This window comes from Kryptolebias marmoratus, linkage group LG4 (assembly GCF_001649575.2).
Source record: "Kryptolebias marmoratus isolate JLee-2015 linkage group LG4, ASM164957v2, whole genome shotgun sequence".
Taxonomy (NCBI): domain Eukaryota; kingdom Metazoa; phylum Chordata; class Actinopteri; order Cyprinodontiformes; family Rivulidae; genus Kryptolebias; species Kryptolebias marmoratus.
In genome coordinates, this window is record NC_051433.1 from 14,780,183 (window position 1) to 14,807,691 (window position 27,509).

The 27,509-nt window shown below is 39.7% G+C and overlaps 1 protein-coding gene across 1 annotated transcript; it reads right to left on the bottom strand.

Moving 5' to 3' along the window:
• Positions 1-12,778: 12,778 nt before the first annotated feature.
• eefsec (eukaryotic elongation factor, selenocysteine-tRNA-specific) lies at positions 12,779-27,507 on the bottom strand. Its single transcript, XM_017415973.3, has 7 exons — positions 26,949-27,507; positions 24,742-24,949; positions 24,432-24,528; positions 23,113-23,277; positions 21,449-22,072; positions 19,672-19,828; positions 12,779-16,938 (listed from the first exon to the last, which is right to left on the bottom strand). Exons 1-7 carry the CDS (start codon positions 27,244-27,246, stop codon positions 16,757-16,759), a joined length of 1,731 nt encoding a protein of 576 aa, XP_017271462.1. The 5' UTR covers positions 27,247-27,507; the 3' UTR covers positions 12,779-16,756.
• Between the last annotated feature and the right edge of the window lie 2 nt (positions 27,508-27,509).

A 27,509-nucleotide genomic window follows, 5' to 3' on the forward strand; every position in this document is an offset into this window, starting at 1 on the left:
AAACAGAAACTGCCCTAAAGCATTTTCCACAAGATAGAGATCACAATGTAAAATAAGAGGTTAGTAAACACCTAAATCCTGAGGGCAGATCGTCTAGGTCAGTGGTGGCCAATCCTGGTCCTGGAGGGCCGCTACCCTGCAGGTTTTAGATGTTTCCCTGCTCTTCAGCAGTTCTTTAGGTTCTGCGAAAGCCTGGTAATCACTCAGTCACTCAAATCAGTATCAGAATCGGTGGAGATGGAGACGAACCCAGAGCGCAGACTCATGATATAAAAGAAACTAATTTTTTGAACTAAAAGATAAACAAAACAAATGGCTGTCGAGGCAGCAACACAAAACAAAAACTAAATCCAAGAACTCAGGTCGGAACAGAACAACTAGGACAGAACTGGGAACAGACAGAACTGAACAATGAACTAGCAGAGAAGTGGAGTAAATGACCAGGTTTTAAGCACAGAGGATAATAGGTAAGTGGGCACAGGTGAGTGATAATCATTGCCGACAGGTGGAGGTGGGCGTGGCAGAAAACCAAGTGCTGACTGAGGGTGAATGGAAGATACAACCACACAGGAAACAGAAACAGCACCAAAATGTGGCCAACAAAGATAACGAACAAAAACCTTGAAATGAAACAAGACAAATGCAACAAAAACACAAAAAAGAACTCAAAACCTCCCAATCAATGTTTCAAAGCAGAGAAACATCCAAAACATGCAGGATAGTGGCCCTCCAGGACCAGGATTGGACACCACTGGTCTAGGTGAAGAACTGACTTGGACACTGAGAGTAACATGAAAACGACAGATCAGAAAAGTATATGACAGTGCAGCAGCCTCATCTAAAACTGGCCCATCCAAATGTTTTTTTATTTTTATTTTTTTTCTTGTTTTGTTCTGCAGCAGTCTTCTACAAATCTCTAGAATCAGTGAGATGTTCGGGTTTGAATGTAATTACTTCTTGGCTCTTTAGTTCAGACTGTCACTGCTAAGGTCACATGAATAAACCTCCATATTTGTCTCTAATCGAGCCACTAATCTGAAAGATCTAAGAGCCTGAATCAATCTCCTATTCTGCCTCTATTGATCTCATCTCCTCTGTCTACCAGTTTCACTCCCGCTTTTTCGTCTCTGCCTCCTCCCCGCTGCGCTCTTTGCAGTAATGGATACTGAAGATGTCAGGCAGATTTAACATTTATTGCTTATTTAAAACGGCCTCTGACCCACACATTATATCCTCCACCACGTCTCTGTAGACATGCCTTAAAAGAGGAAGCTGAGCTTCTCTCAGTGGGCGAAGTAAAGGCTCTGTCACTCCTATTGTTGCAGCAGCCATGAAATCATCAAGCCTGGCTAATGGCTGCCTTATCTCTACAGCAGGCTTAATAATGGCTGCGCAGAGATTGTTTCTCCAGGTGGGAGTTATGTCATTAAACCTTAGTATAACTCATTAAACTAACCACAATCAGCACATGGTTTCAGCTGAGAGCCAAAAAGGTTTGCAAAGTCTTGAGGCCTGATCTAATGGATCAAAGTGGATCTAAACCTGATTGTAAAAGTCTGCATGTGCCTCCCCTTCCTGTGCTTTTAAACGCAGCCTTGTTTGTGGATGTGCAGCAAGTTATACTCATTTTACTTTCTTTATATTTTGCCTTTGAAATGTTTCCAAACAGCAAAACTGAATCATGTTAATACTTTCTTTACGGCACATTAAAAATCTCCAAACAGTCATAGGTGAGTAAAAAACGAGGAAATAAAAATACGGTATATTGGGTAATGTTTAAAGTAACGCTTTAAGAGGAAAACGCATACGCCAAGTTTACTATATTCAAAAAAAATAATCTGCTGTGTTATTTTTGTCCCTTCTGCCTGCAGCATGGTTCAAACACACACAAACACAATCTCATTTGATCTGAGCATCAGTCACATGATCTGCTCTTTTTTATTCACGCTAAAAGATGTCAAATATTAGATGGCACGTTAAGAAAAAGTGTCCAAACGTTCAAAATCATTAAAAAGAAATATTTGATCCTAGACTCTTGATTAAGTTCAATAATTGTAATCATTTTTTGTGAGTAATGAGGGAATTTAAATACTTATAATGCTTGACAAAACAATCAACAAATGTTATAATCTCACAAACAAAAACAATCAAATTGAGTCGCCTTGTGCTGAAAAGTGCTATATAAATAAATGTACCTACCTACCTACCTACATTGTAAGATTTAAACATTTGATTGAGCATGTGGAGAGATGTTGAGACAGTTAATATCATTTTTTACCTTTTCATTCTCATGTGAGGGCAAATTTTTTATTTCACTTACACTTTATTTTTGTGCACTTCTACAGAAATAATGTGATAAGTATGCAGTGTTACCTCATTTTGTTTTAGTTTATTTTTTTAAACAAGTCTTTACACAAACAGACGTTCTTGCCTCAGGGCTGATAATAACAAACAAAGAAATGAACTGTAAAAAAAAAAGAAACAAAAATCCACTGTCTTGTTTTTAAAACAGCTTTTATCAAACCTACCAACAGCCTTTCAGAGCAAAGTGTTATCACAGAAAAGAAAGGAAAAGGAGCTTTTCAAACCTGAAAATAAAAAAAATAAGATGAGCAGAGAAGCAATGTTGAAGTTTGAAAGCAGTAAAAGGGAAAAAAACATTAAAGCAAAGAAACTGAATGAGTAACTCAAGATGAGTCTCCCATAAGTCAAAACTACATCCAGATGAAGGAATCAGTCGGCTAACTTTTTCCATATGATGTCTCTCTGCTTTACGAGTTCACGGAGGTTTCAAATTAACCAGGTATTTTATAAAACACACAGATTATGCAGATGAACTTACAGAGGTAACAGTTTGTTTGTTTTTAACAAGAATAATTCATATTAACAACACAAACTTCAGACAGTTGTATAAACATCAGCTCGTCTGCTCTTCCTGCAGCTTTGTGAAATAATTTCTTAATGATTTATGAAACTAATAGATTAGCAAACCACATATTACATGTGATTATATCATTCCAAATCAAACAAAATTCACCAGCATTAACAAATAATTTATTTTAAAAAATTTCAATTTCTCTAAATAATAGCATTTTATGTTAATAAATCATAATCAAACTATAAAATGACCATCACAGTTGTGATATGTGTTGTTTTTAACTCATCACTGGAAAGCAGATGTTATTGCTGCTCAAACACACAGCTAAAAATTACCATACAGCCCAGAGGGGCCAAATAAAAATGCCTCAGGTTTCCTAAAGAGAGGTAAAAAGACACAAGCTGCTGCAGTGCCAGTGTTTACAGAAAATACAGCTTTAAACCTGTTTATAGTTCATTCTGTTACTTTGGTTTGTATTAACCACAAACTGTATCCTCATACCTCCGTCTGATGGGTTTATGAAAAAAATCTACAGTTTTTTAATATTTGTTTGAGTATTTTTTCATAAAAGAGAGAGAGTTAAAGAAAACATTCTTGACTTCATTAAGAGCCGAACCTTTCCACTCTGTTTATAAATGATGGGGTTTTATTTGATTTATTTTTGTTTTCTGTAGATTTGGTCGTAATGTGTGCATGTTTTTTTCATCTGTGTTTACACAAGGCCTTCTCTCTCCGTCATCCCTCATCCCTGTGGTGTGACAGTTCACCTCCTCGCTGTCTGAAGCACGACTCACATCAAATATCTGCCCACCAGTCGTGGGCCTGTGCCGACACAACCGCACACAGTTTGTACCTTCGCATTCCTTGCTTTTCTGCTATTATGCTATCTGTTTATAACCAGCCTGAACATGCACAAACTATTACAAAAAAAAAAATTGTTGTCCTGGCAATGTGGAAGTAGAAAAACAGCACCACTTTTGTCAAAGCTGCGTACTCTTAACGGTGCAGCAGCGTCTGACCAATGGCATGTCAGGATCCAGGAACTCGTTTTAACTGTTTAAGCAAATCGGATGCTCAAAAGACACCCAACCCCCCCCCGTCTCTCCCAGATATTTCTGATGAGATAACATAGCCGCGCTAACCGAAGCTGCCTTTCCATTTATGAAATTTAACTAATGAGCCGGACTTGCATCAAGCTGTTCTCCAAATCATTCCCAAACGGCCCATCTGACTTCTGCAGACAAGGAAAAAGAAGGGGAAGAAAAATAAATAAATCCTCAATTATAATGGCTCATTTCCATGGGAAACTACCCTGAGGCCTTGAGCCTGACATCAGAGTCCTCAACCCCCCCATCTTCTTTCAACTATCACCATCTCCACACAGCCTGAGCTGAAGCACACCAGCCGTGTGTTTGATTTCTTAGACCTGCTGGTGGCGGAGCAATTATCTCAAACTGCCTGATTTTTAGAGTTGTTTATGTTCATGTTTGCTCGAGTGTCTGAAAAATAGAATTCATGAAACAGAAATCCTGCAGCGATGAAGAAACGGGGAGGAAAAAGTAAATGTCTTGTCCTCAGTCTATGTAAAACCTGTCATTTCAAGAAACATATGATTCCGTTGGTTGTAATCTGATGTAACGTACTCTGGGTATTTAAAAGGAAATATCCCAATATCTGGATATGTTACAAACATTTTAGACTAACAGAAGAAGAAAAAGGTAAATACATCAGTACAAAGTTAACTTGTTTAACTTGTGCATCAGCTTAAATTTAGCAAACAATCAAAAATGAAGACAAATTAAATCATAACTGCTCTAAAACACACGATTGCCAATAGAATTTACACACTTGACGGGGATTTTCGAAGTTTATTAACAATGTTTCATAAAGTTTCTCACAGAACTTAAACTTCTGTTAACAAACTATACTAACACTGACTGCCTACAGCATCAGACAGTGAGGAGATGAGATGCAAAGCTTTTCACATTTTTTTCTCGAGTTATTTATTGTTTCATGTACTGTAACCGTTCACTGGGGATGTACAACTGGACCTGCAAATATACCGACTTAAACAGGTTGTTAACTGGTGGTCCCCGGGCCACCTCTGGCCTCAGATTTATTCCATCCAGCCCTCAGTGTTACATTATTCAAAGATTACACCCAACCCAAAACAGGAATATCTTGTAGCCCGGCTCAGAAAAGGTTGTGATGGTTCGGTTTGAAAACAGTCTTATATGAAGTTGGAGCTAAATTGTTTTGCTCTATAAAACGTGAGAAGTGATAAAAGGCCAGAAATTCGATGGTTGACTCCAACATAGGGCAGATATATGTTCCTTATAAACTTCAAGAGGAACAAATTGTCTAACAGCAACAATTTGGTTTAGGTGTCTACAAATCTTTACTTTTAGACCAAATATATTTTCAACCTGAATAGGAGGTTGTCTAATTTAAAGTCAGCACGTTAGTTGATTTGTTTGTTTTCATTTTAAAAACTGACCTTATTTACCATTTATCACAGTAATATATCATAAAAAGTAACTTTTTTTAACCTAATTAGAGGCTGGCACCTGTACTGTCTGCTTGAAAGGATTCTGGCCCTTGAACAAACTTTTGTTCACAACTTCTGCTGTAAAGATCTCAGATAATAAAATTTATAATTTAAACATATAGTATCTTGGTACCACTAAGCCGACCACTATCAGCAATATTGTCTACAATCACCAGTAATTAAAAATTGATTTAAAACATTACCTTACAGTAAATTAGTATTTTATACCGTAAATCATTTCAGCTATAATGCAGGTGCTGTTACTATTTAATCAAAAGTAGCCATTAATCCAAAAAAACAGCTTTACATCATCAGTACATTAGTAGCTGTCTCCTGAGGTGAGGATTTTATTTAAAAAAAAAACATTGATTTCTTTGAATATACTGATTTTGTAATTTTTATTTGTATGTAAATCAAACTAATTTATCTTTTTTTTTTGTTTTTCAGAGCCTTCCGCGGTCTTGTTCACACTCTATGCTCATCTGAAGCAGGTACATTATGTCAGGTGATAAGTTAGTGAATAATAGTAATAAAAAGACAGAAATGTCGACAAGCAAGTTAAATTGTGTTTTCAATTCAATACATTTTCAATATAACATATGTATGCTGCTGCATCCAGGCTAATACCCAGGCTTCCTGTAATAAGCAGGTCATTTGAATCGTTAGGACGCAGACGTGGAGTCAGAAGAATGCGGAGCAGAATAGGATGTTCTGTTTCCCATTATCAGGGCCTGTATCTCCCTCTCACTGTTACCCCTGAATGGTCTCTGCTTCTGTTGTCTCCACAACTCTGTGAAACGCTATTATGTACACACACCTGATGATTAATATGCAACCCCGGAGCAGTGAAAAGACAGGCACGGGTATAAAAGAACAGCGGAGGGGAGAAAGGCCTGATGGGGATCTTTCCAGGACAGTAAACATCACATAATGTAACCTATTAGAGCTTTGGCAGGATGAGACACAAGGTAAACAGCAAGAAGAGTAAAAGGATGAGAGCAAATAGGATGCCGTGCAAAATATGTTTAGACATTTATTATACAACTTGCAGGCATTTGATCAAATTAATGAATACAAATCAAAACATATGACTTGAGCAATAAAGAAGTATTTTCAAAAGGACTTGAGACCATTTAAACTCATAGAAGTGTGGTGAGACCTCCTGAATCCTCCAGATTCATTAACAGGAACAGAACGGTCACATCAAATACTGACTTAAAGAAAAAGCATTTTGTTTCGCAACATGCTCGTGTGTGTGTGTGTGTATAAGTGGGAACAGAGCTCGCTCAACGTCAATCAAGCTGGTTTCTAATTAAGAGTTGCCGCGCTGGGTTAGCGATAGTTGCTAAGGAAGGAAATCGCTATCAGCTTCCCCATTTTCATATGAATGAGCTCATTTAATTAAACTGAACAGCTAATGAGAGCATATATCAAAATAATAGAATGTTTTACCAGCTATGTAAGAAGGGAACAAAACCCCCCACAGGGATAACATATAAGAGAGAGAAATAAAAAGCTGAAGAGACAGACTAAGAGAGTGAAAGGCAGGGAGATTAGCCGCTTCTAAGTAGGAAACAGATAGCTGTTGTCTTTGAACCTGTAATGTTATTTTTGCTCCGACTGAAGTTCAAAGAACCTGGGAGCCGAGACGGAGTTAGACTTTGGTGCACAAAAGGACCGAGGAGGAAGGAAGAGAGAATAAATGTCGACTTGCATGTTGTCTGCACGAGAAGCATGGAGGGAGATCTCGGATGAAAAGCAGTTTAAGAAAAAAAGAAAAAGAAGAAATCCCTTTCATTGTTGAGTCTGTGCTTGTGCCCGTGTGTGCTTGTCGAGCGTGCACGCGTACTTTTTACGCCTACAATATTTTCTCCATTTGAAGGTTAATTAACGCTCGGAGTGAAAGCTACAGGACTTCAAATCAAAGACAGTAAACAGTCTCTCAGCCACCTCGGGGGATTATTAGAAAAATAAATGAAAGCTGCGTAAGACAATTAATATATTTGAAATGTGAACTTTGAGAAGCAGTTCCTCCCTTCTGCTCGGCTTTGATATGACTAAAAAGATCAAGGACAACTGAAGTAAACCTAGAGCACATGTGTACGTACGTCAGTGCACAAAATCATGCTACAGTGCACACGCAGGCACATTAAAACTGCATGAAGAATTTTAGAAATCATGTTTTTGTCTATTCTAGTCTGTAAAAGAAAGGTGAACTTCATTTCCAATATCCTAATCGGTACTATTATAGTCCTAATTCGGGAAATAAATTAATTGATAATCGCCACAGATGGTGACAAAGGCAAAGAAGCAGACATGTTTGTGCATATGATGTTGGTAACTGGGAGGATTGTATAAATATGTGCTGCACGAACATCGACACCTTCAGTTAAACTTGAGGGATAACAGCTAAATACAGAAGCAAGGCAGAGAGAAATCAAATTAAAGAGGATTAGAACAAGAGGAAGAAAGAAAAGTTTCAAGAGACTACAGAGAATGAATCATGAACTATTAAACAACGAGGGCATCTGCAAACTGATTTTCTTTTTTTCAGAGCACCTTTACATCACTTACACTCGCTTCCATAACCTGCTCTACTTGTGTCCCGATCAGTCTTTCTGGTTGTTTTCCTCCCCGTCTATCTCTCTCGAAGGATCCTCCCTTGTCTCGGCCGAGTTCTTATCTGATGGGCAGAGAACCGCTGTTTTCATAAACACACCATGTAGAGGGTGAAAACACATACTGCAAACGGCAGCATGACAGGATGAGGGTCAGATCTATTCTCCCCCCCCCCCATCGCTCACGCTGCGTTTCAACCTGTGCCACAATCTCAGGCTTTCAGACGGATCGCACGTACAACCAAAGCCCTCTCTGAGCAGGTAACCAGCCCCTCTAATGTCAGGTCTGGATAAACTTTTTAAACGCTGACCTATTAAATCACACACATCACACACATCAAACAGTTAATAGTTAACAAAGACCCAGCATTTCTTGAAGGAATGCATATGGCCGCCGCTGTTCATGCCAGAGTTTTAAGCTAAGGTCGTTTTATAATGAAAAATGACAGAATTTTCGCTATTTTGGTCAAACCTTGTAAATAACATTTTGCACAATCTAATGCAATACCGCAGGATCTCGAGTGCTCAGAGTATGCATCAAGGATGACCCTCTGCCACTACCACACCGAGTTTTACTTTAATATTTGTAAAATTACCTGAGCTATAGAGATTTTTGAGTATGCTTAAGTCTGTGAGCTGTAGCGGCCATCTTGAACTGGGTCGATTCCAAAAGTTCATCAGCTGTGGATGTGTATCAGGTTGTTACTTTCTGAGAGTTTCAATCAAATCTGTCCAGTTGTTCCGGAGATATTTTGCTAACAGACAAACAGAGCTGACTTTAACTGTTATGGCAAACATTTGAGCAAAGATGTCATACAGTAAGTAGCACTCATAATATGTGTTAGGAATGACTCTCATCTACTACCACACCAAATTTTAGCTGGATATTTGTAAAACTGACTCAGTTAGAGTCATTTTAGTGGTTGCCGTGGCGACCAGCTCGAATGGGTCTGACTCCAAAAGTTGATCAGGTGTAAATGTTCATCCAGATATCACTTTCTGTGAGTTTCACTGGTTCATGAGATATTTTGCTAACAGACAGACAAAAAAACATTATCACCCTATTGCCTTAATAATAATTACCCTGGGGTCCAAATGACATTCATGACTCTAATGGCAAAGAAAGAAAAATCTAACTAAAAACAGTAAAACTCCTGATGTGAAGCCTGATAAGAGGATTTTTGCAGCCTGTTGCTCCAGTTTTCCAACAGGTTTGTTGTTTTAACTCAAACCTGTCATTCTAACTAGCGCTAATTTAAGGTTCAGAAAATAAAAATACTGTAAATCCTGAATTTCTTTTAATTATGAAAGCAAAAAGGCAAGTCAAAATGGACAGATGTACGACGGACTGCAGCCTTTCAGGGTCAAGTTTAAAAACGATTTCAGGTTTTGATTTTATGTCTCTATTTACAGTCAAAGTAAAAACTGGGGATGAAGTTAAATAATTACAGAAAATACCTGTGTCCGTAGTTAATTTCTAATTTCTACTGCAGCCTTTTAAACAAATATTTGCTGTTGCCACAGATAGAACAGACGCCATTTTTTGTCCTGTTTTTGTTTTGTTTTTTTGGCATCCAAAAGTCTAAAGTGCAAATCCACTCATCTTATCAGATACTTTCATGCTAGACTATGAACATATTGCCGTAAGCACAATTCTAATGCTGTAAATGTAACAACTTCTCTTTTTTTTTTATCTGCTCAGTTGATTAAAAAGACTAAAGACACATAAGGAGTGAGTTAGACCTGACTATCATGTTTGGTGACTAATCTTTGTATAACATCTTCCTCTGGGCTGCAGAGGGCCAGATGGACTCCCCGAGGCGCCCTGAAGACATTTAATTAGACTGTTAAACAACCATGAAGATCCAAGAATAGTTGACATGTCTTTGACATCTTTTACAAGGTTATCCAGAGTGTGAGGGACTCTCCGGATGAACCCTTCACATCGCACGACCCCGTCAGCAGCAGTTTTCAACCCCCGACTCGCGCAGTCTGAAGGGCTCGCCGCAGTAACAGAATGCTGGAGAAGGAACAGCTGCAGGCCCTTTTCCTGCAAATGCATTACTGTTAGTTTAACGTTATTATTGGAAACATTTTTTTGTGCCTACACAGGATCTCCAACCTCAAATCCTATCATTTTACAATAACTAAAACAGCTGAAGGCATCGGTGCTGGACGGAGCTGCTGCACAAGACGAAGAACATTAAGGTCAGGAAAAAAGAAGGTCAACTTGTTTTAAATATAAACTGCTTTTAAACCTATTTAACTGGTTCCTAGATGTCAGAGGTTGCTAGTAGTTAGCCAGATCTGAGCAATGATTATTTTATATAATTGTTCTCCATATTTGACACAAATTCCTAAAATGTTTCTGAATAAAATAATTATCTAGTTTGGACCAAATAACTTGTTCTGCTCTTTTTGGGTGAAAAAGTAACAAATTTAGGCCATTTATTTTATTTTAGAGTTTGCAAAACCCTGAGACAGAAGGCGTAAGTGGTGGGCTAATACAACTATCTGAGATTGCTTTTTTTTTGTTTTTCTTAAACTCTTAAACAGACCTTTCATAATATTTCCATCTGACGTCATGAATCTGGTATTCAGAAAAATGATGTGCCCCAAGACACTAACAAAAACGGTTGTGTTTTATGATAGCTGTCCTGTGTTTTGTCACATGATGATGATTTAGGTTAGAATATACCCGGCTGTAAGACGCAAGGTTTAGGACAATAACTGGAAGAAAAAAACAAAACAAAAGTGATGATGTTTGCCATTAAAGAAAAAGACGACTGAGACAAACGTTATCAATTACAACAGTGAGTTGCTCTGACGTAGAAGATGAACGACACTTGCCGTTAACTCCAGGTGATAAAATACTGCGATGAACATGAATGGAAATTTGAAGCGAACTGCTGTGGCCTTCATCTTGTCACCATCTCAGCTTCCTGTGCGCCTGCTTTTCACCTCGGTGTCTTTGTCAAAACTGCACGCGTGTTTACGTGGGTGAAGTTTCACGGTGGACAAAGGTGCATCGACCGGTGGATAAAAAACTAGCTGGCATTTTTCAAGGTGACGCCGCAGGTGACCTCTGACCTGGACTCTGCTGAGCTCAGCCGTGGAGCGAATCGACTGTTATTCTTCAGTCATCGGCAGCTGCCCTTCACTGACTGTCCTGTCATCCTGAAGCGGGAAGGAAAAAAGGACCGCAGCACCACTGAAAACAGACGGCTGTGTGCTGCGTGCCATGCTCGGGGAAACAGCTCATCGATACATTCCTCTATTGAGGTGCCAGGACTCATTTGCATGATTTTTTTTCTCTCTGTCTGTGTAAATGAGACAGGAAAAGATATGCAAACAACTGAGTGATGAGGGGAGAACAATGGAGGTTTAAAATCTATTTTTCCTTTATGGAAGTTCTGCTGACATGTTAAATCTGTTTAACCAACACAGCAGTTTAATGAGCCTCTTTAATATGCTGAAGAAACAAAGCAATTTAGTGTTAGAAGGTGACTGCACACATTCTGGGATTTAAAAAAAAAAAACTAATCAGTGCACTTAAGGACTCTAAACTAAATGCTAATCTAAAACTGTAATACAAGAGCTAACATTTTGTGGTAACACAATAACAGTGCAAATTGTTTTCAAGGATATAAAGAATTTTCTAAAATAGAATTTGCACAAAAATAAGTCAATAAATCTTATACTTATACTGGAAAGCCTGTGTACTTCCCCTTAAATGGGGCCACATTTTTTAGGAAAATGCATTTGTGTGCTGAGCAGCAGAGTTGATTTTGTGAGTTGCACCCATGACAAAATTGCCAAATCTTCTCTGCCAACAACTTGTTCTGCTTCTGACTCTTGTTTTGAGCCTCTGGTACCCCAGAATGTGTTGCCATTTAGGAGGAAATAAACTGGCTTTCAAGATAAGGTTTATGATATAAGCTTTATTGCCAAGAATCACTGTTACAACTAAGAAATAATAGCCCAAACACAAATTTTCTTACTTTTTATGCTATGTTTTTTTTTTACACTGTTTTTTTTAATTAAAAGGGAAGGAAATAACTGTAAAAAATAGTATGGTGCAGTTAAAAGGTCCAGGGCAGACACACAGGGGTTGTTTTTTTTAAGAGCATCTAAGGCTGTGATGAATGAGAGTCTAACTGATCCAAAAAACTATGAACAACAGGTAAGATATTCATTGTTCATAACCTTTCCACTGAAATTTGGGGTTGCAGTAATATTTTCTGTAGAGAACACGATGGAATGTCTGGTGAGCTTATATGATGCGAAAAATAAATGTGGGGAACAAGTTTTTACATATCCTTCCATGACTGAGGTCCTGCAGGATGAGGTGAAGCAAAGACCAAATAAAAGCAGCTTTATTTGTGCAGTAAGTGTACTAGCTTTTGTGTCGGTGTAAACAATATGCTTTATGAGTTTAACTGAAAAAAAAGGAATGAAAAAGTCAGAGTCCAACACAAAATGTTAAAATAGCTTCTAAAAGTCTGAAGAAATGTTGCTAAAGATCATTTTAAAAGATCATGAAGGAATGTGGTCTAACTTGAGATTTTTACAGAAAAGAAACAAAAAATAGGTTCACATTTATAAACACAAACTGTCATCTAATAAAGTGATTTGCTTGTGTTTTGTTAAAAGCTGTAATTTTACTTGAACGCCATCCCTATTCATCGAACTGCTCTAAAAGGTGTAGTTTTGTTGTTTTGTTTTTTTTTTCAATTCATATCGAGGTCTTAAAAATGAAATATTGCTTGATTTTATTTTATTGTTTTAATAAAATGGTTAATAGTCATTTTAACCATTCCATTGTAGGTGTAATAGGTTAGCTCACATCATGTGCAAAGAACAAAACACCTTGACAGACTTATGCAGCTGATGGGAGGATTGAAGATAAGCAGCACCGGAAATGGAAAAGTCGTCTGAAAAGGCTGTGGGGGTATTAATTAAACGCCGCCCATTTTAATCATAGCTAATTATATTTCCAAGTGAGGGTTGGGGTGTGCTGGATGTGATTCTATCTGTGCTCATTAGTGCGGTCCAGCTTGTCTGATGGCTAAATATGGCTAATGTCATCAAAATATACGTAATAAATACCCCGTCTTTACTTTAAAACTATTATTTTATATTGATTTGTTCAGTAAACACTAGCATTTTAATAGAGTTACTTTAATAAAGACAGAAAATCCTACATAAATAAATACTGTCAAGCAACAAAGACAAGAAAATGCATTTGATTAAAAAAAATAAATAAAAGCATGTTAGCGATCTAACCACTTCACTGGTTAAACTGTTAATTAATGCTGCGTCCTTTTAACAGTTAAACAATTACTAATTAGTCTTTTCAGCTTCTCTGGCTTTAAAGCCCTTTTCTTCTGCACTCAACCTTGTCAATAATCCAGTCGCCATACTCTTCTTCCCTCCGTTTCTTTATCTGCGCCCATCAGACACTGTTTCCCATTTCTGAACACGCAGGAGCTCAGACTGTGACCCCCAACTCGCAGCTGACCTGCAGGTCACCAACAATAAGGCCGAGGTTATTGAAAGGCATGGCTGCGTCTTATCTTTGTGTGAGGATGAGGGGAGATGTAAACAGAGCAGACTAATGGGAAATTGAGTTAAAGGGACAGTTCAGATCTTTTGAAGTGGGGTTCTGTGGAAAGGTTATGATCAATTAATATCATATCTGCTGTAGATAGCTCTTTGAACAATCTCATTTTGAAGAAATTGAGTTTCATCCGGACTGGATGGGTGAGCTATTGGCTTGCTGTCATCTTAAAACAACTCTAAACTCAAAAATATCTCATGGCTGTTCATGCAAGCACCATATTATAAACTTTAATTTCATGTTACACAGTTATTCTGGCATCAATATCAGAATTTTTTGCCTTTAAAAGAAAAAACACCACATAAATCCATGTGAATATCTATTGCAAAATTAAAGGCAGCGTAAAGGTTTAAACAACAAAAAACATACACATTCATCTTCAAAAGACGGCAGAAGCCCAGCCACATTTCCATGTACTGCTTTGAATTTCTCTCTTTCGTTTAAATTAGAGGTGTTTTAAGATGGCAGCGATTCACCTTGTTCCTAACCCTGCTCAGATTAGCCACTAGCTTCTCAGACAGACAGAATTAAACTCCACTTCTGCAAACTTAGGCTCGTTCAAAGAGCTATCTACAGCAGGTAACATATTAATTGTTCATAACTGTTTCACAGAACCCTACATCAAAAAATCTGAACTATTGCTTTAAGAAGGGGAGCATGGGGCCATCCGTACGAGATAAAATGTACCGACTATCATAAGAAGTCCTGTGTCCTGAGGTGAGAACATCTACTTCACTGTGTTTGCTCTTGCTACTAAAAAAACTAAAGTAGATTCAGACAATCCACCTCAGGCCCATAAGAGACTGTTGTGTCTTATTTTTTAACACACAGCTGGATTAATGTACATGATAAAATATGGAAAATGCAGTCCTGCCTAAATCTCATGTCCATGTCAATAAAACACAAGCAGAATGTCAACGATATAAATTATACTGTGATGTGACACACAACATCATGTATTTTATGATACATGTTACCTATTATATATTGATCTGGAAAGCTTGAACATAAATGATTAAATAAATTTAAAAAAACACCTTCACATGCATTTCTTTGATTATAACAGCAGCTATGACATAAATAGGTACTTAGATATTAGTTTGGTAATTCACAAGGTAAATATTGACAGAAAATTATTTCTACTACAGTGACAGAAGGAGAACAGGAGTTCCTATAAATTCAGAATGAATGGAGAGTCAAAGAGGGGCTGGAACAAGAAAGAGAAATTGTAAAGACGAGGAGTAAAAAGCGATTTTTTTTTTTCTTTCTGCCCCTCTCTCCTGTCTGGTTTCCTATAGGAGGGACGAGGAGAGATAAGACTAAAAGGACTGTCACTCAGAGGAACAATCCTTCCTGTGTCCCCGTTTGCTCCTGGGACTCCTCCCTCCTCCTTCTCTCCGATTTCCACAGATTCCTGCTAAGATAGAGCTGCTGTTCACAGAAACCGTAAGCTGACATCACCCTTCACATACAAAATGTCCCTTACCCGGCCCGTCAACACCCGATGGACACATGTATGCATAAATACCCCCAGAAATGACACTAGATGTTCCCACCACACTCCTCACTAACAGGGAACATCAATTAGCTACAGTGGGAACAATTATTCCTTTTCATTTTTCTTTTATTTTGTTTTTAATCTTTGTCTTCTTTAATTTTAGTTTCAGTTTAAACCCAAATAATCTTTTACATCTGCAGGCTAGTTTTTCTTACTGCCTAAAAAGTGACATTACAAAGGATACAGGACTTACCCTTTTTTTATTGCTTCTTTAAAGTCAATTACTGAAGCAAAGGTGATGTTCCTTTTATGCGCTAAACCTTTTTCCAATATCTGCTAATAACAACAAGGTGTCTACATACTTTTTAAACAAATTTACAAATTATTAAATGTGTTTGTTAGACAATTAAGACCGCCAAGCTGGTGAATCACCAGGCCTGAACGATTGTATGGAAAATGCCACATTCTCTTGGCTAAAATGCTACAAATAAATAAACCTACCATGTTATTTTGACATGACCATGCAAACCAAATTGTAAAATATAGGAATGCACTGCCATTGATTTATTTTCCAGTGGTTAATGTTTAATTTGAAAAACTAATCTGCCAAAAGTAACATTTTACAGCTAAAAATTCCTAGTTCTAATATTTGACTTAATTATGCTAACTGGGCTGTAACAATGCCACAATTGTAACCAACACAGACTTAAATCTGTTCTTTACAACTTATTACTATAGTAGGTATACTTTTTAAAGTATACAACAGGGATTAAAATACAATAAACTGTCTCTGGAAAAGCCAATCCAAAACATTAAAGTATAGGAGCATTGTAACATACAAGTCAGATAATAGTTTTAAAAATTAAACTTGAGATTGAATGTTTCTACCTAACAGTGGGAGGCTTTATTGGCTTTACGTGGGATTGTTGTTTTTGTTCTTGATTTATCACATAAAGCACAAATGCAATCACAACTGAGCAGAAATTTGAGTTTTCTTTTTTTTTCTTTCTGACAACTGGAGTATTCAGTACAAACCAGGAAAACAATTCAATGTCAAATCTTTGGTCATCTGGAATTGAGATTCATTATGTAGAAATAAAAAAATAAGTCAGAATTTACAAAGCAGGACCCGGTGAATACAAACCTGGAACTGTGTGTTTTCCCTGCAGAAGAGCTAACCAAGTGTTTTCAGTTGACATTCGGGGGGAATTAGGATTACAGCAAAAATAACGCTTTGTTGCTAGGCAGAACTCAGATTACATCAGAAAAGAAAAGCACGAGTCAACGTTCTGAAAGGAAAACCAAATGTATGTACTGGAGAGAGCAGAGCAGCTTTGACACTTGTGATGGAGCAAACAGCGCTCCGTTCTGCTCCTTAAAGGGAAGGAAAACAATCACTGTTTGTGTTCAACATTCCACAATCATTGCATTTCAGCAGACTGTCTCCATCCAAAGGAAAAAAGAAAGGCAAAGCAAGTTAACATATCCCTGATCTGCAGAGCTGGGGTACACCACACCTCGAAAAGCCCCCTGAAGCGGCGCTCCCTGCTGCTAACGCACCGACTGTAGCATCAGTCCGAAGAGTGAGCAAAGGTCAAGACTGAACCATCTTCTTATGAGGATCAAAAACGTATCGTTTGAAGTGTAAGTGAACGCTGACGGGCTGGGAGTCCGCTTTGGGTTCCTCTTCGCTCGCTGCCCCACCTTTGCTCCCACTCTTCCCCTTCTTCTTGGACGTGGAGGATAAGAGCTGCATGGTCTCAGGGCGAAGACCCTCTAAGGAAAAACATTGACAGGCAAGTCATAAATATTACAAAACCAATAAGAAGCCCTCATAAAGATATGTCCCCTTTATGTGAGGACTCTAAATCACGTTTCGCACTTTCATGTTCAGCACTCGGGTCAACACAACTGTCTCGGTGCAGGTATATCTGATATGACATTTATCTTTTCTTCCTTGTAACAGTGTGTGTTACAAGTACTTTATCAGCGCTGGAGGTTGTTCAGCGTGCCGACCTCAAGATCAACTGATGCCTTCAGTGTCCTCTTGGAACTGGAAACCTGCTCCGAGCTGCTGCTGAAGACTTCAGGTCGACGTTTCTCATCTTCATATTCAGACTCAAAATCCATTCCTTTTTCTTCACCCGGGCATCATTCTGACCCCATGCTCCTCATGCATGCAGAAAAACCTCTCCTCACCTTATAAAGGCCTCCACGTTTGTCTGTAAAAATGCCCATTTGTGTTTCGTTCTGCACACAGGAGCTAAGAAATGTTCTGGATTTGTTGCTTTTCATGCTGGCTGTCTGACTTCTTGTTCAGCGGCGCCAGGATTCTTCTTCTTATCATTATGCCAAGGTGAGGGTTGTTATGGTTGCAGCACCGCCAGAAATCCCCACTTCTTATCTACGATCAGCTGACAACGTTGGTTTTCCATAACAGAAAATGCTCACATGCTGCTCCCACTGACATATATTTTAAGTAAAATAGACAGTTAATGTTGTTGTTGTTGTTGTTTTGACCACTCAATGCGCTTTTAATTAATAAAACAAACTCATAAACGAGACTTCTTACAATTTTTGTTGGAAGGGATTTTTCTCAATCAGTTAGATAAACAATCAGGGCGACTATCTAAACTGGTTTTCATCCCACAACGACTGCTATTAAACATTTCTGTCCACCTTTGTATTTTTTTGTTTTTGTTTTTTAGACAACAAAACCAAATTCTACACACAAAAAGGACATCATAAACTTAAATGAGTGTCATTCCTTCCTTGTAAAAAAAAAACAAAATATTCCAGTGAGGCCTGTGGGACACAAATGTCATCATTGGGGTTAACTTTCTTTCTTTTTCTTTTTTTTTTTTTTTAAATCACCAAGGCTTGTTGACTAACTTCAATGGGAACACGTGACACACTTCTTTTTGTTTTGTGTCAGTCTGCTAGGGACACTGTCACAAATCTGAGAAGTGAACATGGACAGTTTTGCAGATCCGTGTGCACATCTAACAGAAAGAAAGTTTAGGTGAGGCCTTGTAGTCAGCATTGGTTAGCCAGGGTCAAAAACATAACTCCATGAGAAGCTAATGCCTTTATTTTCTTTTTTTCATTATAATACTGCTAAGTTCACTGAAATACATTAAATATAACTGGATCAGTTTTGCAGCAGAAGTCAGTGTGTGATATATTTCACAGTTCTTTAGGGCTTTTTTCCTCAGTAAAAGGATAAACAGTGTATGCGGTGGAGCACATGATGGACAAATGTGTGTGTGTGTGTGTGTGTGTGTGTGTGTGGAAGTGAGCAGAATGAAGTAGTTACACACATATCATACGGATGTATCAGTATTAGAGATTACAGTATTAATCCAGGAGTGGACAGCACAGGGGTTAGCGGTTGCCTCTCAGGAAGAAGGTCGCAGGTTCGACTCCCAGCCTTTCTGTGTTTTCATGCTCACTGTGTGCGCGTGTGGGTTTCTAGGTGTGAGTGTGTTCGTGAATGGTTGTTCGTCTCTACGTGGCCCTGGGATGGACCTGCGACCTGTCCAGGGTGTACTCTGCCTCTCGCACAGAGACTGCCAGAAACGGGCAAAAGTTCCCCTGCGACCCAGAAAAAGGAAACAAGCGAGTGATGGGTGAACGGATGGATAGACGGATAATCCAGGAGTTAAAACTTGCTTGTAAACTTGCAAGCAGCTCATTGATTCCTATTTTTTCCTCCCTTAAATGTTTCGGAGTTTGTTTCACAATTTCCTCAAGCTACAGAAGCCTAACACTTTAACACAGGTGTGAACCCTTAATTATTTCCACTTTTTACAGCCAACGTGTCCAGGTGATTATTAACACTTGTCAGAGTTGTGCAAAATAAAAGAATCCCTAGCATTTATTTCTAGGAATGTTGATTTAAATAACTGAAAATATTTGCTGGTGAAGCCTACATTTGCTTGTTCTTAGGAAAAACAGCCCACAAAGAGTTCAAGAGAAAGGAAAGCAAGTCGTAGGAAGCAGACCACAGCACCGATACATGTTAACCGATTGTGACAGGCTCACTGAATGTCTACATTATGTTCATGGCTGAATGTGTGTGTGTGTGTGTATCTGAGACTTCTGAGTGTGCAAGCACAAGCCAGAGAAGAGGATGTAGGTGAGGTTCTCTTTCCAAAATGTTTTTGTTTTCTCTTCCCTCCCGGTGTGGAGTCGTGGATTTTGAGCAACAGAAGGTAAAATAAACACTGATCAGGCTTCCCCCGGAACACGAGCATTCCCCAGAGGAATTCTGGGAATGTGGTTCGGGATATCAGGCCTGCCGCTCTGACCACATCCTGAAAACTGTCTGCCGAGCCCCAAAAACTCAAGGAAATCCACAGAACAGGCTCTGGAGATGTGTGTGTTAACAACAAAAGGGGCTCGTGTCGTGTAGCAACATTCATGAAATCCCAGGTTGATGCTTTTTGTGTGAAGCTCCTAAACACAAGTTTTAACGCCGTGGGGACCGACGTGATATTAAATCCTTACCTGGTATGCGAATCTTGAACTTCCCGCTCTGTCCAAAGCCGCCCTCAATGACTCCGCTCTCGCCTGTCGACAGTGTGACCTTTAACCCCACGAAGAGCTGGAGATTGGTCTCCTTTTTGAACAGGCTGCGGCCGATCAGAGAGTAATCGTCTGTCACCTTAACACAAGACAGAGGGAAAGAGTCCTAAGAGCTGGAACATTACGATGAGTAAATGCAATTTTTGATTTATGATCTGGGATGATCACAACACAGTATAATAAAAGAAACCCTGTCAATGCAACATCCCTGTGGGCAATGTTAATATAGCAAAACATGGTAATAAATCACAAGCAATCAGTTGGAATCACATTGCCCACAGCTATTTGACTATCACAGTATTTAACAATAATAATACTGCAACTGTGTTTTTGCTGAAAATTGTGAAGTCCTAAAATGATCTGATTACGCCTAATTTAAATGTCACAAATGTATCTGATGTGTCGCCGTGTTTTCATTCTGTCAGGAGAATGTTTGATGAAGAAAAGCTGTCCTTCATGAATCAAAACGTTTGCTGCTGGCAACATTCTTCGAGGCTCACTGCAGGGCTGTCTCATAGTTTCTGTACACACAGCATATTTTTATGGTATATTTGTATTTTTTGGTTACCACCCACCCCTAAGTAGATATAACTCGGTATAATCTGATGACTGGAGGGCACCATGCTGTCTCGAACTTACCCCCACCACCTTGCTTTGCTCTTTATAACCCTTATTCATTCCTGAACATTTGACCCTAGTGTCCCTCAAGCATGACTGATTTGCTGATAAAAATAACAAAAAAAACATACAGTTGCCACACACGTTTGACAGACCATATGAATCGTGACTGGAGGAGGGCGTCATGTCACAACAATGACAGTAATGTGCTCTTTTTCAAGAAAGCAAATTCTTTAGGCTGGAAACATAACTGCCTCATTCTGGGAGATGGGCCGAACGATGAATGTAACGTCACATGGCCACCATCTGACCCCCTGCGCACATGTTGCTCTACTCCTGAATGTATGAGCAGAGCTGTCGACAGCCTGAGGTGCTAAAGCAGGAAACTAGTTCACACACTTGACCCCTGAACTCTATGTGACCCTTGTATGAGAGTCTGCACTGGGAAATTTAACTGTAACACAAAAGCATGACGAGACCAGTCTGCATCGGTAAATACAATCAGAAAAAAATGTCTTAAAAATCTGTTAAAGATCTTTTTTTAACTGCAGTAAATTAGAAAACTTTAGAATGAGAAGTGGAACTTACAGAACAGAATGTAAAAGCAACAACACACAAGAATGATATCATAAATGGACAGAGAGGAGGACAAACAAAGAGAAAGATGCTCAGACAAAACTCCCAACATGTGGAAGTTCCTGTGGCACTCAGGTGTGTCCAAACAGCGCCAGCAGCCTCTGACAGCGAGACGGGACCGGCGACTGGCGTCAGTCGGCCACCCATGCACGCCTTTGTCACAGCGCATGCTAAAGCATGCGTACCACCCATTCCTCAAACTCCGCTCACCGGGACTGCATATGCATGATTGTTTGTGTGTACGTGTCTGTTTGTGAATATACAATAGGGGCTCTGTCTGGGAGGCACGCTCCACTGCTGCCAGCAATGAGAAACATCCAAAGAACTGGAGCGAGACGAAGGAGTGCAAGGTGATGGTGAGGGCAGAGGCACAGGAACGACACTCAAAAGATCATGGGACAGATGTTTCTTTATATATTGGACTAACTGCTGGACACGCACTCACCCTCTCCACCTGTCCCTCCTTGTGTTTGGTCTTGTAGATTCGCAGACTAGGCAAAGAAGTCTCAGCGTAGCTTTTATCTTCAAACCCATGCAGTAGGCGGCCTTGGAAGGCGAGTCGGCATGCGTTGGCGTGGATATCCGAGTCCAGCTTGGAGCCGATTACCAGACAGAGCGCGGGACACGTGACCGGTCGCTCAAACTCCAATAATGCCCACTGCTCTGAGTCGGGCCCTGATCCCCCTTCTCCCTGACCGGAAACATATTCGTCCTGGTAGAAATACTCCCTGTCGAAAGTGAAGGGTGTTTCCAGTGAGCAAGGCTCCGATGGAGCTAGTTTGGAGTCAACGGGGGGCAGGCCAAAGAAGGTCACCCTTGCCATGACCGTCTCGTGACCCACTGTGATGTGGAACTTGGCCCGAGTGGCAAGGGAGCCCTTGAAGTAGCCTATCTTCCTTACAGAGACAACAGCTGCGTAGAGGGTGCGCAGGGAGCCCGGGGTGCACACCAACCCGCGCTCCAGCAGTTTGGGGTCGAACTGCGTCACGCACACACCCACACGATCCCCCTGCATGGCCCCCGACACCGGCTTCCGAAACATCTGCACCGACTTTATTTTCTTGGTCACCTGATGTCAAGAGAGCAAAAAGATACAATAAATAACTCCGTTTACAATACAAACAAACTTTTCCTACATAAATTAGATCAGAGAATAAATAACAGAGAGCACATAAAGAAGCTTTACTACTTGGAAACAAAAGAAGGACTTAACTGCCAATAACTCATAACTTACAAAAGTGTTATTTTATAAAATAAAATGACGGTTAAAATGGCAAATGTGAACATGCACAACATAAAACTTCTGGTTAAAAGTGGGTTTTGTCTTAAAAAACAAACAAATTATTCATCATCTAAATGTTTCATATAGTTCAAAAACAAAAGTGAATAAACCAGATTCCAAATAATTATTTTCAGAAGCTTTAAAAAAAAAGCATACTAGAAAAAAAAAATCAAAAGTTGATTACTTCTACTGTGGTCCAATAATCTTATCTTTTCATGCAAATACAGGTAAAATACAAAACTAAAAACTGTACCAACCCCGCAGCCTGTTTAGCCAACATGACAGAGATTATGATTGTGCTTAACCTCCCTAGAAAAGTCACGGAAAAAAGGTTGATATGTTTTGTTTTGTCTCATAAAAAAAGACAAATTGCAAATATCAAATCCAATAAAATATCAGACACTTATTTAGGTGCTATTTCCAAAATCTAGAAACCATGATTTCAATTAGTTATCCTAAAAAAAGAAAGAAAAGAAAATGAACATTTGTTAACCAGATTATGACGTTTTAAGTGTATGTTAATTAAGCCATCTGCTGCCACCCAGAGGTGGTTGTGAAAATTGCAGACAAACCCACAGATTTTGGCTCAAAGTTTGCATGTGGTCTTAATTACCCTCCTCTTTCCAGCCTCACTCCCCTCAGCTTTCCCTCAAACTAAACTGAAACATCCTCTGAACCCAGCTGACCATCCGTCCCTCTGTCTGACCACAAGCAGCTCAGCTTATGAGCCTCTGTGTGATCTACAAATTCATCTCCGCAGCCGCAGGAATGTTACCTGCCTGCAAATATCAGAGGCTGCAAATTTATGTCCCGATTTTGGAACAAACCTTTAGCACTGGGATTTCCACGGTATCATTAATAGCCAGTGAACCCTGCAAGATGGTGCCGGTCATCACTGTTCCCTGACCACGGATGGAAAAGCAGTGATCCACAGCCATGAGCAGGTCACCTTTGGGGTCTCTCTTGGGGAGGTACGTCTGTTTCTTTAAAAGCTGGGAGGGAGAAGAGAGACACATAAAAAGATACAGTAACCACAAATATAACATTGCAAGTTGATATGTGTGGCACATACATACAAACAGGAATCCAGGCATTAATTAAACGCAATCTCTTTTTGTTTTGTCTGACCGATACATCAGCAAGTCACACAATGTATTACTGCAGGGGATTTGAATCAGCATAAAAAAGTGTTTTGTTAAATTGTCAAGCAGCTTCAGTGTGCCTTGGCATTGTTTCTCTAAACCTGTGAATCTGAACTTGAAAGACTTAAAAAAAAATCACTTCAGGTTTATTTTTCATGTTGGAAAACGACACCTTCTAATAAACTGATACAAAATCTCTAATAGGGTTTAACAGAGCTGAACTCTGGTGACTGCCAAAGTTACAAAAAAAGAGTAACAATTTTCATACTCTTCAAATCATACAGTAACCCAGTGTGGCAGAAGTATGACTGTGGGACGGTCTTCATACCAAGGCCCATCCTATTCAATAGCCTGCTTTTTCTTTCTCTCCCGTTTTTAAAGATTTTCTGAATCGTGATAAAAAAAACATTAAAATAATTGGTGACCAATGAAGGGGAAAAAATAAACAGGCCAAGGAATTTAAGTTAATACCATAAATAATAAAAGTAGTAATCCTTGAAAGACTGCATATCACCCACCACCTTGCATGCCTAAATTTTAATCTACACTCTCTTTGTGCTCAAAGTATGTGTTGGGGATGACTCTCAGCTAAAGCCACACCAAACTTTAGCTCAGTATCTGTGAAACTGACAGAGTTGTGGTCATTTTGTCAGCCCTAAAACGTCAGTCAGAGAGCCCTGTCAATGCCACAATTAATATATCTTTATTAGATTTCTAATAAATTCAGAGGGTTTTTACTAAAAACTTAATATCTGATTTTTATAAACAAAAAAATACTTCCAGGCAAAATAATTCAGAGCTGTCATAATTTACTGAACTTCACCAAGCTGCTTCATCTGGATCATTTAAACAACAAAATAGATATATACATTTATGAGCAAATTTAAATAATTATATTTATTTTTTAGACCTATATCTACACTTCTGGATTCATGAGAACTCCCGCACAGCTTTGAGCTTCATTAGTGACAATTATAAGGGGCCAGTCTGCTTCCACAGTTTACCTCGATTAACTGTGGCACTCCCTGTGGCTCCTCTGTGTCAGGGGCCTCTGGGCCCCCAGGCTTCGCTGCCACAGCAATCACCGGACAATCCTTAAATCTGGCAATCAGAAAAACAGCAACGCTGAAATGATTTCATGATGTTATGTTTAGGCCCTTTCAATAAAAAAAATAAAATAAAATGGCTCACAGACTAACTTAGGATCACAATGGGTTTGATAATAAAAGTGAAAGTCTATCTGTCCAGGTTAACGTTTAAAAGCCACAACCTATGCACATGTCCTGATAAATGATTTGATTTGTGGATACGAACCTGGTGCTCTCCAGTGTTTTGTGTAGTTTCTTGGTCATTTTCTCAATGGCACTTTGTCTCTTGTTAGGCGGCAGCAGGTCAGTCTTATTCAGGACAATGACCATGCGGGGGCAGGTCAGCTCTCCTATCAGCAGACACTCTGCAGTCTGAGTCTGCACGCCTTTCACCACGTCCACCACCAGGATCATCAGGTCAATGATCTGGGCGCCTAAATGACAGAAGATATTTAGGAAACGCATAACATGCAGAACAACACAGCATGTCTTATCCGAAAGACATCCAAGACTTTTCTGCTTTTTTGAAAAACATCCACAACTGTGACAAGATAAGAAGCAATACAAACAAGAGCGGACACAGAGGCCCAAAAATAACAACCGAACAAGAGGAAAAATTAGAGAAGGGGAGTGCAGAGAGAATAAAAAGCTAGAGGGTTGAAACTGGAGCTGCAGCTCACTTGGTTGTCTTGCTTTTTATTCTTTTCTTTTCCTGACTTTGGCTCTGCTCTTTTTCCTGTGCGCTTCTCACTTGGGACTGGAAGGGAAGTTTAATACATACCCCAATCCACTCTCTTTTCTTCCTCCCTAATCTACAGCATGTGCCACCCCAATGTCTGGCTTAATTTATTTTTTTACAACAGTACGTGGTTTAAGGCTTGACAGCCTTCAAAAACATCAACAGAACCACAACAATATGTGTGTGTGTTGTGTTGAAAATCAAAAAAACTGAGTTTTAATAGTCACTCAGAAGACACATGAGAAAACTGACGTTAGAGAGAGTTTTTAGGTGAACGTTTGGATTAATTCACTCAAAACTGCAGCCTGACTTCAGCTGTTCCCCCACATACATGCAGCAGTCCAAGTGAATGTAGTTTATTTAACCATTTATTTCCCGCAGAGAGAATGCGCCCCCTGCTGGAAAAGTCTAACTTAAATTGAAAAGCTGTGACAAAGCAGCAGGAACAGGATCCTTCTGCAGCTGAGATTATTACAAGAAAACTAGATTTGGCTTGAGGTTTGATTACTTTTGTCCTTGCCAAAAGAAGCTAAATATACACTTGGTTATACTATTCCACAGATTATGGCAAATATACAATTGGTTAAAGCACTGCATATAGTTTTTTGTTTGTTTTTTCTGCGATGTTTCTCCTCTCACTGCAAAACAGACACACACACACTGCTGACAACCCACTCCTCCTTCCACAAGAGTAGGACATGAAAGCTTTAAGTCTAAAACTTTATGACATGCAACTTTATATTATTTCAGGATTAAAAGTTAAAACTAAAGAAGTGTACATTGAACAAAATAATAAATAACAGCAAGAGCCAGCTTTGGTAAGCTAGGGTCAGAGCCTGCCTTTACAACATTGAGGGCAGTGCCACTGGACTGGCAGACTGGGGGGCTGGTTCCATTTTTTAAGAAGGGGGACGGAGGGTGTGTTCCAGTTACAGGGGAGTCCCACTCCTCAGCCTCCCTGGTAAGGTCTTTTCAGGGGTGCTGGAGAAGGGAGTCTGGTCGACAGAGGAACCTCAGATTTAGGAGGAACAATGATGTTACTGTCCCGGCCTCGCCCAACTAGTCTACATGTGTTTTGTGGACTTGGAGAAGGCATTTGGCCGTGTTCCTCTGGGTACACTGTGGGGGAGGGGGGTGCTCTTTAAGTATGGGATTGGGGGTCCGTTACTATGGGCCATTCGGTCCCGATACAAACAGTGCGAGAGTCTAGTTCACATTGCCAGCAGTAAGTCGGACCTCTGCAGGGGGAGAGTTGGACTTCACCAAGGCTGCCCATTGTCACCAGTTCTGTTCATGACTTTTATGGACAAAATTTCTCAGTGCAGCCAGGGGGCAGACGGCGTCCAGTTCGGTGTCCTCAGGATTCCATCTCTGCTATTTTCAGATTATGTGGTCCTGTTGGCATCATCATGCCGTAATCTCCAGCTCTCAGTTCACAGCCAAGTGTGAAGCGGCTGGGATGAGGATCAGCAGCTCCAAATCTGACACAGATAAAGCTATAAAAACCCCACCGATGTGACAGAAAGAGACAGAAAGAAACTAAACACGCACAGAGATATAGATGCTACTTTTAAAAAAAGGTCTTATTTATAGTACTATGGATTCGGTCTGGGACCCCTCTTATATTTAGTGTTGAAGTTGTGTATTGATGTAATGTAGTAGTGCGAGTCTGAACAGATCAGATCAGGACTCACCTCCAATGATAGTCCGGATGAGAGAGGCGTGTCCCGGACAGTCCACCAGGGTGAACTGAAGGCTGTCATACTGCTGCCCGCTGTCCCGCAGGTGATCAGGGAAATCCACGGTGAAGGAGGAGAAGCCGAGGTCCAGCGTGATGCCTCGTTCACGGGACTGCGGGTTCTTGTCGAAGGCGGCCGTGGAGGCTGTGCTGCTCAGCGCCCTGGCGAGCGACGTCTTCCCACTGTCGACATGTCCGAGCACCCCGACATTGAAGTTCAGAGTTTTAGTCCGACTGTCAAGTGATTCAGACATTTTCTCGAGCTGTTGCTGAAGTTTTATCTAACATACGTGTTGTCCTCAACTCTGTGCTGGACCTTGAACTCAGTTACTCGTTACTGCTGTTCGAAAAATCCTTCTGTCGTTAGTGTTTGTTGTCAATAAACCTAATAATACACCTTTCTAATGTTCAAAAATGTTGTTAGCTACAAAAACGGGGCTTTATCGTTGAACAACTGACAGCTGCGACAACGTCTTCCTTGGTATCAACGCACTTCATCCTCAGGAAAACAAACTAA